Consider the following 13083-nt stretch of genomic DNA (forward strand, 5'->3'; position numbering starts at 1 on the left):
TCACACTATATAGGACAAAATTAAGGTTCACACTATACAGAACAAAATTAAGGTTCACACTATATAGGGCAAAATTAAGGTTTACACTATACAGGACAAAATTAAGGTTCACACTGTATAGGACACAATTAAGGTTCACACTATACAGGACAAAATGAAGGTTCACACTATATAGGACAAAATGAAGGTTCACACTATATAGGACAAAATTAAGGTTCACACTATATAGGACAAAATGAAGGTTCACACTATATAGGACAAAATGAAGGTTCACACTGTATAGGACAAAATTAAGGTTCACACTATATAGGACAAAATTAAGGTTCACACTGTATAGGACAAAATTAAGGTTCACACTACATAGGACAAATTAAGGTTCACACTTTACGGACAAAATTAATTGGTTTCACGATTTAGAACAAAATTACGGCTCACACTATATAGGACAGGAACAAAATTAAGGCTCACACTATATATGGACACAATTAGGTTCACACTATATATTGGACAAAAATTAAGGTTCACACTGGTATAAGGACAAAATAAGGTTCACACTATATAGGACACAATTAAGGTTCACTATTAGGAACAATTAAGGTTCACACTTATTAGGACAAATTAAGGTTCACACTATATAGACAAAATTAAGGTTCACATATATAGGCAACAAAATAAGGTTCAACACTATATAGGACGAAAATTCAAGTTCACACTATATATGACACAATTAAGGTTCACAACTGGTATAGGCAAAACAATTAGGTTCAACACTGGTATAGACAAAATTTAAGGTCACTACTTATAATAGGACAAATTAGGTTCCACTAAATATAGGACACAATTAAGGTTCAACACTATATAGGACAAAATTGAAGGTTCCACACTTCTAGAGGACAAAAGAAGTTCACACTCTAGGGAGGACAAAATTAAGGTTTCACACTGTATGGGACCAAATTAAGGTTCAACCGAAAACTATATAGAAGGCAAAATTGAAGGTCACATATATAGAAACAAATTAAGGTTCGCACTACATAGGACAAAATTAAGGTTCACACTATATAGGTCAAAATCAAGGTTCACACTATATTGTTGTTAAAAAAGTAGACTAAAAAATCTATTTCGTTGTGGAAAGAGACCCAACTGGAAGTGAGGACAAATGTTCTATGAAGGAGGGTGGAGAGGGCATTTAATTTAAAATTGAAATGACAAGAGCTATAGAAATTTGTTCCTAAGCCTGTGAATGTGCTCTTTCTGTAAATTCCAGTGTGAAAGATATTATTGTCTCTGGAAACATGTAAATCTAAAAAATGGCAGGGAGTAATGGGATCTTTCTCTATGGTGAACTTAATATTAGGATGTTGATAGTTGATAAATTCTAAATAAGCTTCAGCATTAAAATCAAACCTAAACAATGCAAACGCGTCATCCACGTACCTTCTGTAAAATAGGAGGTAAATGTTGAGGGGGCAACTGTCAAAGATGGTCTCCTCCAGCCTTTGTCCTCACTTAAAAAATCTATTTCACAACGATATAGATTTTTTAAGTAAACTTTTTTTAACAACAATTGTTTCCCCTCTGTGCACTTTTATAGAACTCTCAATAAATTTTTAAACATGAAAATGAACCCCCACCTCCTATACATATCGTTCCCAAGTTAATCATCTATGCTAAGTTCCATTTCCTCCATGCCAATTCCTTCAAAAAGAAAGTTTTGCAATTAATTAACAGTGAATTACCAGCCTTGAATCTAAAATTAATTCCGAAAAATCCTCTAACCATCCGATCTCTTTTCAGCGCCAAAGACAGATTAAGTCCGCCTTTGATGTCCAACATAGTCTATAAATACACTTGTCCCAGATGTAATCGGGGTACTTATGTTGGATGCACGAAGAGACCGCTACAAGTCCGTTTCTGCGCCCACAAAGGAGGCAGTTTCCGAACATGATGCAAACTATCCCATCCAGAGTTATTTAGCATCCGTAATCACTCTAATACCTGTCGCTCCCGTTTGGACATCGGTGATTTTAAAATTATTGGATCAGCCAATAAAGAAGATGAGCCTTTAACATTGGAATCCATTTTAATCACAATCAATGTACCGAATTTAAATGCCCAGTCCTCGTCAGTTCAATTATTCATAGCCTAACTACTTGTTTGTTTACTTCAGTTCTGTCTCTCGTCTTTTGTATAGTTTTTTTCCCCGCTCTGTCCTTCAGTCACTCTCTAACTTTTACTCTGGTAGGTTGTCTCTCCAACCTAGTGTTTTGTTGTACAGTAATTTTTACATTTTAAATGTTTAAGTGTTTATTGTCCAATGTCAAATATTGTACCGTGTTTTAATAGTGACAAGTCTTATATGTTTGCATTCTTATCAATTCCCCAGCCTTGAAAATGCATCGAAGCGATGCGAAACGTCGGCGATAAATCTTATGTACGCCGAGACATGCCTTTACCTCTCCGCCTTGTAATATATATATATATATATATATATATATATATATATATATATATATATATATATATATATATAAATCTTGTGTGTATGTGTAATTATCTTAAGTTTGGTCAGACCTGAACCTACCCTCCAGAAATAATTTGCTCACATAAGCTAATAGAAATATGTGCGAGAGAAAAAAAACTCGCATGGAAACCTTTGCACATCTAATCACTTCTGACCGGAAAAAAAAAAAAAAAAAAAAAAAAAAACATTCGGCGTAAAGGCCACACAACGAAATATGATGAAAACACCCATGAAAAAGAATGAAAGAGTAGGGAAACATTCATTAGTCCCTCTGGCGTAGGGTAAAAAAGAAAAAATAAAAACAGCAGAAGGACAAAGAAGAAAAAAAATACGAAAAAAGAGCAATGTGAGAGATTGCCAGAATGGACGGCGATGCAACACGAGCCTCCATGGAAAACTCCCCACCCCCCCCCCCCCCCAGCTCAAAGAGCTACACAAAGCTAACGCTGACAAAGGAGCCATTGCCCAAAGTGAACAGACCCCTTTCCTCAAGGGGCAATGTCACGGGATACCCCTAAACCAGAACTAAGCTGACTTTTATATGCCCAGACTACCACCCACTAAATCACGCTGATCTACGGCGACTTCAGCTCCCGTAACCTTTGGCGGTCCTGCTCAGCTGAGACTTCGTGAAAAATGAGAACATTTTACTCTACTTAACTCAACGCAATTTAGGTAAACGCTAAATTAAGTAACTGGTAACGACCTTGTTTATGAGAGGGAATTTCACTCGCTCACTTTATTTTCATGAATGACCTCGTAAAGCGAAATGATTTTAATCTGAATGAAAAAGACTTAAATTTATTTCGTATCTTGACCTTTAAAAATAATTTCTGAGAATGGACAATTAACGCTTCACACTCAGTGAAAGTGATATTCAACAAATAAATGTACTGAAATCATACTGTTTGTTTGTATGGTGTTTTTACGCTATATGGAACCAGTGGTTATTCAGCAACGGGACCAACGGCTTTACGTGACTTCCGAACCACCTCGAGAGTGAACTTCGATCACCAGAAATACACATCGCTAAACCCTCAATGGAATGACAGAGAATCGAACTCGCGGCCACCGAGGTGGCAGGCCCAGATCATACTGACCACGCCACTGAGGCGCCGTTATAAATTTGCTATTGTTCTGCAATCGTAAATTGAGCCTTTATTACGTTGCAACGCTTTGCGAGCATAAACTCATTCGGTGAAAAACCAAACTTTCTACAATATCCAGATATTTATAAACATATATATTTTTCACTTATGTCTTATGTTTTAATATTTGATTACTTCGTCGCGAAACACTACAAAGTTCGAAAACAAATTCTAGTGATTTTAAGAAGCAAAAAATGGAACAGCGATAATAAAATTTAATAATGCACTTACCTTACTACTAGATAGCCGAGTGCCTGAGGAGCTGAACAGCAGCGAGTACCTGGAATCAGAAAAAAAAAATTAATAAAGAGTGCCTGAGATACCTTTCCTCCACCAAGGATGAGTAAGACACCCTTCCTTCCCAAGAGTTGCATTCCTATCTCTCCCTAAATCTAACCAACTGTTGCCGGCCATAATATCAACTTTCGTTTAAATATCCTATAAAAATCCATAAAAATCCATACATAGCATTATTGCGTAACCCTGCTAAAAACAAAGAAATAAACAGGAAAATCGAAGGTAAAATCTTCAAATACCTCTCGTTGTTCTCATCCTCTTCATTATTATCAGCAAGCTTGTTGACACGTGCTACACATGCTGCAACCCAGGGCTACTGTCTCTTCTACACTCCTGATCCCTTAATTACCCCGTCCCACTTGGGCGGACAAACAGGTCTGCAGGAGTGGATGTCTCCCCTACCCGCGTCCCCACCCGGGGCGGACAAACCGGTTTGCGGTGAGTGGGTGGCCATGCCATGTCTCGTTTACTGTCACCCGGGGAGGACAAGCAAGATCAGATACTCTCGGATTTTATTATTTTAGAATAAAAGGCCATTTCAGCAATGAGGGAAAAAACTTGCTTGTTGTCACCCCTTGAAAGCTTAAAGGAACATAATGTTCAACCAGGTCATCATAAACATAAATTTTGCATAATTCTGTGAACACAGACTTACAAACGAATCACAAACATGAATTCTACTCATCCCGACAAATTCTATTTGCTTCAACTCTCCGTGTCAGATTTAAATTACACGAGACTGCATATGACAAACGCATCTATGAACGAACTTGTGTGAATGTACGGTTTTAAATCAGAAAAGTTCTCCATATAATTCCATAAAAATTTAAAAAAACGACTGACGAAAGCATTTTCGTTTGTCTTTTTAAAGATACAGATATCATAATAATAAAGTATATACTCTATTTTTTTTTCAATCTGTCCATCCGCCTGTGGTGTTTCCGTATGGTAACAGTGCGTTCCGGGCTATAGATAGTTACATTCAGCTTACATTCAACAATAATAATAATATCCTATTTCGAATATTAACGGTGTAATTCGCATACAGTAAATTATTAACACTTTTCAGTTGCAAATGTACACCCAGATATCCTTTTATTTACCTAAAACTTACACATAGCGTAACTATTTAAAGCCCGAAACGCAGTGTTACCATGCGCAACCACCACAGGCGGATGGACAGATGGAAAAAAACAGAGTATAGTCATAAAAATACTCATTTTTCACAAGCGCTGCGCATTTGGATCTTCATTTTACTACCTGGTTTCTGAAGTGTCTGACGGGGTCACAGAAATGGAGGGAAATAGAACTTTCACATAGTTGGCCATTGGATGTGATTTACAACTAAAGGGACCCCAGCTCCTACAGATGTTAATAAAATAATAGCATTTTCACGTGATAACCTATGAGTATGAGGGGTGTATTAATGTCGGAAATATTTTGTCCACTCTCTCTCTCTCTTTCTCACCATTTCAAAATACTTGTTCCATCTCCACTCTCTCTTTCCATTTTAAAATGTTTGTTCCATCTCTCTCTCTCTCTCTCTCTTCTCTCTCTCTCTCTCTCTCTCTCTCTCTCTCCATTTCAAAATAATAGTTTTATTATCTTTCTTTCTCTCCCTCTCCAATTTCAGATACTTGTTCCATCTCTATCTCTTTCTCTCTCTCTCTCTCTCTCTCATTCCAGATACTTGTTCCATCTCTCTCTCTCTCTCTCTCTCTCTCTCTCTCTCTCTCTCTTTCACAATCCTTGTTCCACCTCTCTCTCTCTCTCTCTCTCGTCTCTCTCCATCTCTCTCTCTCTCTCCTCTCCTCTCGTTCCAGATACTTGTTCTCTCTCTCTCTTTCTCTCTCTCTCTCTATTTCCAGATACTTGTTCCTCTCTCTCTCTCTCTCTCTCTCTCTCTCCATTTCCAGATACTTGTTCTTCCTCCTCCTCCTCTCCCCCTCTCTCTCTCTCTCTTCATTTCAAAATACTAGTTTTATTATCTCTTTCTCTCCCTCCCCAATTTCAGATACTCGTTCCATTCTCTCTCTCTCTCTCTCTCTCTCTCTCTCTCTCTCTCTCTCTCTCTTTCACAATACTTGTTCCATCCTCTCTCTCTCTCTCTTCCAACTGTGGAAAAAAATGGCGAAATCTTGCGTGTCTAGCAGATTCACAATATGATGAGGTAGCAGAAAGGGAGCTGGCATTTCTCTTATATGAGATCAATAATAGCCCTAATCAAAAAGGATACAAAAGCATTCATAGACATATTAGAAGGATATGATCCTCCAAACTGGAACAAATCATCAGAAAACATCTTGAAAATAATTGAAGAAGTTCCAAATAAAATCCAAGTGGTCAAAAGACTCATAAAGAAAATTTACATCAATCAACATATTCCGACAAAGAAAATGAATTAGGTGAACATTGTGAATATACTAATTGATGCAATAGGAAAAAGAATGCCAAAAGCATGCAAACTATGTAAGGTGTGGTATACCATAGTTAATCCACAAAACCTGAACAGAAAATGTTCTGCATGCAACATTCCCACACATCCTCAATGTGCTGAGGTAATGCAAGATATGAGTAAGGATGCCAGAATATTTTGCTCAACATGTCTTTCATGGATAGACAATGTTATTAAATCAAGACTTAATGTGCAAATAGTTGAGGATGAAGAAGAAGAGGATGAGGAAGAAGAAGAAGAGGAAAATGGAAGAGAAGAAAACAAAACTGAAATGACAGAAAAAATAAGGAAAACAATGAACAAGGCAAGAGTATAGATGCAGAGATATCATTGATACTACATATGAGGCAATCAAGCAGCATACATACGAAGAAATAAATTACGACATGACAACACAAAATAAAATCCCGAAGAGGCTCTACCCAGATCTGCAAACTAATGGGAAAGAGGAAAAAATAGACAAGAAAGACAAAGACTGCACCCTTTTGAAAAGAGGGAATTGCAGATTCGGAGAAAGATGTTACTACAAACATCCCAAGGTGTGTCACAATTATGAAATCTATGGTAAATGTGCATACCTAGACGGCTATGAGGATGATTGCAGAGATCTACATCCAAAAATATGCAAAAACCTAAAAGAAGGAAAAGGATGTAAGTTCGACAAAAAATGTAAGTATATGCACCCTGTAGCCATGAATCAAAATCAATTAAATAATCAATTAAGTAATAAAATACAAAATAAGAAAGAAACAAATAAAGAGAGAAACAAAGAACATGAGGTGAAGGAAAAAAGCAAGCCATCACTGCGATACGGAGTGTCAGCAAAGAATTTCCAAGCATCAGCTCCAAGATACTACAGCTCAAGAGATAAATACTGTAAGTACGATGCTAAGGGAAATTGCAGATACGGAGAAAATTGCAGATTCAGACACAAAATGAATAATTATGATGAAGGAAGATCAAATATTTTGGAAAAGTTGGATTTTTTAATGTCAGAATTTCTGGAAATGAAGAAAAGAACAACATACCAAAACAGGAAAGAAACATGGGAAAATCCTTATTATTACCCATATTAAATGAAGGAGATAACACACAAACCATCATAGTGATGAATGCGCAGGGTTTAGTTACGAGTAACTCAAAAAGAAAAATAGAGTACTTAGACGAACTAACCCAAATTGAAAAGAAAATAGATATAATGAATATAAGTGAAACCTGGTATTCCCAAGAGGCTGGTAATGACGATCAAATAAAAGGTTTCCAAACGTATAGATCTGATAGAAAAAATAGGAATCAAGGGGGAACCGCGATATATGGGAAAGACAAAAAACAAGGAAAAATATATGAGAAATATAGTAAATCAGAATGTGAACTAATAGCGGTAGAATTTTAATCTGAAAAATTAATGAACATAGTAAGTATATAGACCCCCTAATACTAAAGAGTTTGACACAATAATAGAAAAATTGGATGATATATGTAGAGATCACAAGGACTGGACTATTCTCCTATCTGGAGACTTTAAGTTTCCTTTCGTAGACTGGAAAGAACGAATAGGAGATTGTGGTTGTATTTATACATATAAAAAAGAGAGTAATAGTAGTTCAGAAGATAAGAGGCAATTCGAAAAGCTATTAAGATATCTACTAGAATACAACATTCATTCAACAAATAATGTACCATGCCAACAAAGAAAAGGAAAATACTTTTTGTTAGACCTAGTATTTGTGGATAAGGTGAAATTATGTTTAAAGGAATAATAGTTTATAATGCAAGTATTTCAGACCATAATGTCATAGAATTAACAGTCCATTCCAAAGCAAGTGAAAACAGAGATAAGCAAGAAATGAAAAAGTGGGAAGGATATGGAAAATACAACTTCTACAGTAAAAATATAAAATGGTCGGAAATAAATGAAGAATTAAACAAAGATTGGGATAACATTTTCGTAAGTGATGATATAAAGGTAAATACGGAGATATATAAAATATTAGAGAAAATAGTGGATAAATATATACCGAAGAAGAAAAGTAAACATCAGTCATGCATACCAAGAGACAGAAGGATCTTGTTCCAGAAAATCAGAAAGTGGAAAAAAGGTCTTGCAAAAGAAAAAAATACATGGAAAGTTATGGAACTGAAAAGTAATACAGAAAATGCAGAACAAAAGATTATACAATCAAAATAAAATGAAAAACAGGACTTGGAAGAAAAAAACCCTAGTAAATATAAAGCAAAACCCCAAACTATTGTACTCGTATGCAAAAAAGATGAATAAAAGAAGAATAGAAATAGGCCCTCTAAGAATTGAACGGAGATTAACGAATGAAAAAGAGGAAATATGCAACATATTGGCAGAAAGATATGAGAGAGAATTCACCCCTAGAATTGATAATGAAGATAATGATATAGGTAAGGGATGAAATAGTGAATATTTAGCAGACATAGATATTAATGAAGCTGATATTTGTGCAGGCTATTAATGAAATTTATGGAGCTGCAGCTGGGCCTGAGGATGGTGTCCCTGCTATTTTGTTAAAGAAAGTAGTTCATTCTATCGCAAAGCCACTTGCAATATTATTAAGACAAAGTGTAGATGCAGGCAAGATTTATGATGAGCACAAATTAGCATATATTACCCCTACTTTCAAAAGTGGATCAAGACTAGAGGCAAGTAATTATAGGCCTGTGAGTCTAACATCACATATTATGAAAGTGTATGAAAGGGTAATGAAGAAAAATATTATGAAACATTTAATAAAAAATAATTTGTTTAATATAGGACAACATGGTTTTGTACCCAGAAAAAGTACACAAACCCAACTGTTAGTCCACTGTGAGAACATAAACAAAAATATGAAAAGCGGAAATGAAACCAGATGTGGTTTATCTAGACTTTGCAAAGCTTTTGACAAGGTAGATGATATATTATTTGCGAAGAAAATTAGAAAACTAATATAATGGACAAAGTAGGAATATGGTTAAAAGAATTTTTGCACAACAGAAAACAGATAGTTATTGCAAACGACGAGAAATCGGATGAAGCTAAGGTAATATCCGGTGTGCCACAAGGTACGGTGTTAGCTGCAATACTGTTTGTTATTATGATTGCAGACATAGACAGTAATGTTAAGGACTTGGTAGTGAGTAGTTTCACCGATGACACAAGAATAAGTAGAGAAATTACTTGTGATGAAGATAGGAACGCGCTACAAAGAGACCTTAACAAAGTATATGATTGGGCAGAGGTAAATAGGATGGTATTCAACTCTGATAAATTTTAATCAATAAATTATGGAGACAGAGAAGGAAAGCTATATGCATATAGGGGACCTAATAATGAGACAATCACAAATAAGGAAGCAGTTAAAGACCTTGGTGTGATGATGAATAGCAATTCTATTGGCAAAATGTAAAGCAAAAATGGGAATGTTGTTATGGCACTTCAAAACAAGAAAAGCTGAACACATGATTATGCTTTATAAAACATATGTTCGTAGTCCACTTGAATATTGCAATATGAAATGGTACCCACACTATCAAAAGGATATTGCACAAATAGTGTGTGTACAAAGGTCCTTTACCGATAGAATAGAAGAAGTTAAGGATCTTGACTACTGGGAAAGACTACAATCCTTAAAATTATATAGTCTAGAATGGAGAAGAGAACGCTACATGATAATTCAGGCATGGAAACAGATAGGAGGAATTGCCGAAAACATCATGGAGCTAAAAATATCAGAAAGAGCAAGTAGAGGAAGATTAATAGTCCCCAAAACAATACCAAGAAAAATAAGGAAAGCACCACATGACATTAATCCACTATGCACAGCATCGACAATGCAGCGTCTATTCAATGCGTTGCCAGCTCATCTGAAGAATATTTCAGGAGTGAGCGTAGATGTGTTTAAGAATAAGCTCGACAAATATCTAAGCTGCATCCCAGGCCATCCAAGATTGGATGATGCAAAATATACCAGAAGATGCACTAGCAACTCTCTGGTAGACACTAGAGGTGCCTCACACTGAGGGACCTGGGGCAACCCGAACAAGATGTAAGGTCTTTAAGGTAAGGTGTCTCTCTCTCTCTCTCTCTGCTTCCAGATATTTGTTCCCCCTCCTCTCCTCCTCTCCCTCTCTCTCTTCACAAAATACTAGTTTTATTACCTCTTTTCTCTACCTCTCCAATTTCAGATACTTGTTCCATATCTCTCTCTCTTTCTCTCCATTTTTCACAATACTTGTTCCATCCTCTCTCTCTCTCTCTCTCTCTCTCTCTCTCTCTCTTTCTCCACAATCCTTGTTCCTCCTCTCTCTCCATTTCCAGATACTTGTTCCTCCTCCTCCTCTCTCTCTCTCTCTCTCTTCTCTCTCTTCTCTCTCTCTCTCTCTCTCATTTCCGCATAATTCTGGGCAATAAACAAGAAGTAATATGACAGAACCAGTAGCTCTAAACTATTATAATGGCCCGGCTGCAATGGGTTGGGCGGCGCCCAGCGATATTGTATCCACCCAGATGGTTGATAATAACAAGGAAGGAAATCTAAAGACCCTATATATAGAGATAACATCTCTCTCTCTCTTAGGTGAGAAAGGAGTGGAGGCCAGGTGCATTCTAAGTACTTGGTGTATACGTAAGTAAAGAAACGATTTGTTTTACAAAGTTACCTAATGATATATTATTAATTATTATTATTATTATTATTATTATTATTATTATTATTATTAGCAGCAGCAGCAGCAGCAGCAGCAGCAGCAGCAGATGATGATAAAAATAGTCCAAAAATGGAACAGTGCATTGGATTCTTAAAACTGCAGTTCAGTTTGAACTCTAAGAGGTGCAATCCTCAAAGACGATTTAGCGGAAAGCGTGTAATCGAGAACTCCACAGTGAAATAAGAAACCTTACAAAATGTCACTCTGACTCTTCATTAAATGAGAAACATTGCAAAACATTAACTAACAAATTCTACTTATTTATAATCATTGGTCTTTACTTATACAAATTTGTTTTGTGTTCTAGTTCTTCAAGGAATTAAGCAAAGGGGTTTCAAAAAACGTTAAACGTATGAAGATTGAATACAGTGAAATATACCATCATGTAATTTACCTATATATGTTTATTTTTCTTTGTGAAATAATTTTTTTTTTCATTACAAAGACTGAATAATAAATAATAAATAATAATCATAATAATAATAATAATAATAATTAAATAATTAATAATAATAATAATAATCTTTCAAGGCGACTCACTGTCCCCACTACTCTTCGTAGTAGCCATGATTCCCATAACAAAAAAGTACTACAGAAGATGGATGCCGGGTACCAACTCAAGAAAAGAGGCACAGAATTATTAACCATCTGATGATCATGGACGACATCAAGCTGTATGGTAAGAGCATCAAGGAAATAGATACCCTAATCCAGACTGTAAGGATTGTATCTGGGGACATCAAGATTGAGTGAGTTGGAATAGAAAAATGCGCCCACCTTAGTCAACATACAAAAAAGGCAAAGTAACGAGAACTGAAGGGATAAAGCTACCAGATGGGAGCAACATCAAACACATAGATGAGACAGGATACAAATACCTGGGAATAATGGAAGGAGGGGATATAAAACACCAAGAGATGAAGGACACGATCAGGAAAGAATATATGCAGAGACTCAAGGCGATACTCAAGTCAAAACTCAACGCCGGAAATATGATAAAAGCCATAAACACATGGCAGTGCCAGTAATCAGATACAGCGCAGGAATAGTGGAATGGACGAAGGCAGAACTCGCAGCATAGATCAGACAAACCAGGAAACATATGACAATACACAAAGCACTACCACCCAAGAGCAAATACGGACAGACTATACATAACACGAAAGGAAAGAGGGAGAGGACTACTAAGTATAGGGGACTGCATCAACATCGAAGAACAGAGCACGGGGGCAATATCTGAAAACCAGTGAAAGACGAGTGGCCTAAGAGTGCATGGGAAGAAGGATAATAAAAGTAGACGAAGACCCAGAAATATACAGAGACAGGAGAATGACAGACAGAACAGAGGACTGACACAACAAACCAATGCACGGACAATACATGAGACAGACTAAAGAACTAGCCAGCGATGACAATTGGCAATGGCTACAGAGGGGAGAGCTAAAGAAGGAAACTGAAGGAATGATAACAGCGGCACAAGATCAGGCCCTAAGAACCAGACATAATTCAAAGAACGATAGACGGAAATAACATCTCTCCCATATGTAGGAAGTGCAATACGAAAAATGAAACCATAAACCACACAGCAATCGAATGCCCGGCACTTGCACAGAACCAGTACAAAAATAGGCATGATTCAGTTGGCAAAAGCCCTCCACTGGAGCCTGTGCAATAAACATCAGCTACCTTGCAGTAATAAGTGGTACGAGCACCAACCTGAGGGAGTGATAAAAAACGATCAGGCAAAGATCTCTGGGACTATGGTATCAGAACGGATAGGGTGATACGTGAAAAACAGACCAGACGTGACGTTGATTGACAAAGTCAAGAAGAAAGTATCACTCATTGATGTCGCAATACCATGGGACACCAGAGTTGAAGAGAAAGAGAGGGAAAAAATGATAAGTATCAAGATCTGAAAATAGAAATAAGAAGGATATGGGATA

The 13083-nt window shown here is 36.6% G+C and overlaps 1 protein-coding gene across 1 annotated transcript in view; it reads left to right on the plus strand.

Annotated features, from left to right (window-relative positions):
• The window catches only part of LOC135213283 (uncharacterized), a 73549-nt gene that overhangs the window by 25324 nt on the left and 35142 nt on the right, over nt 1-13083 (plus strand). Inside the window, exon 4 of the mRNA XM_064247265.1 lies at nt 4240-4404. Within this exon, the coding sequence (XP_064103335.1) occupies nt 4240-4404 (165 nt within the window). The remainder of the gene's footprint in view (nt 1-4239; nt 4405-13083) is intronic.

Source organism: Macrobrachium nipponense, chromosome 42, assembly GCF_015104395.2.
Source record: "Macrobrachium nipponense isolate FS-2020 chromosome 42, ASM1510439v2, whole genome shotgun sequence".
Classification (NCBI taxonomy): domain Eukaryota; kingdom Metazoa; phylum Arthropoda; class Malacostraca; order Decapoda; family Palaemonidae; genus Macrobrachium; species Macrobrachium nipponense.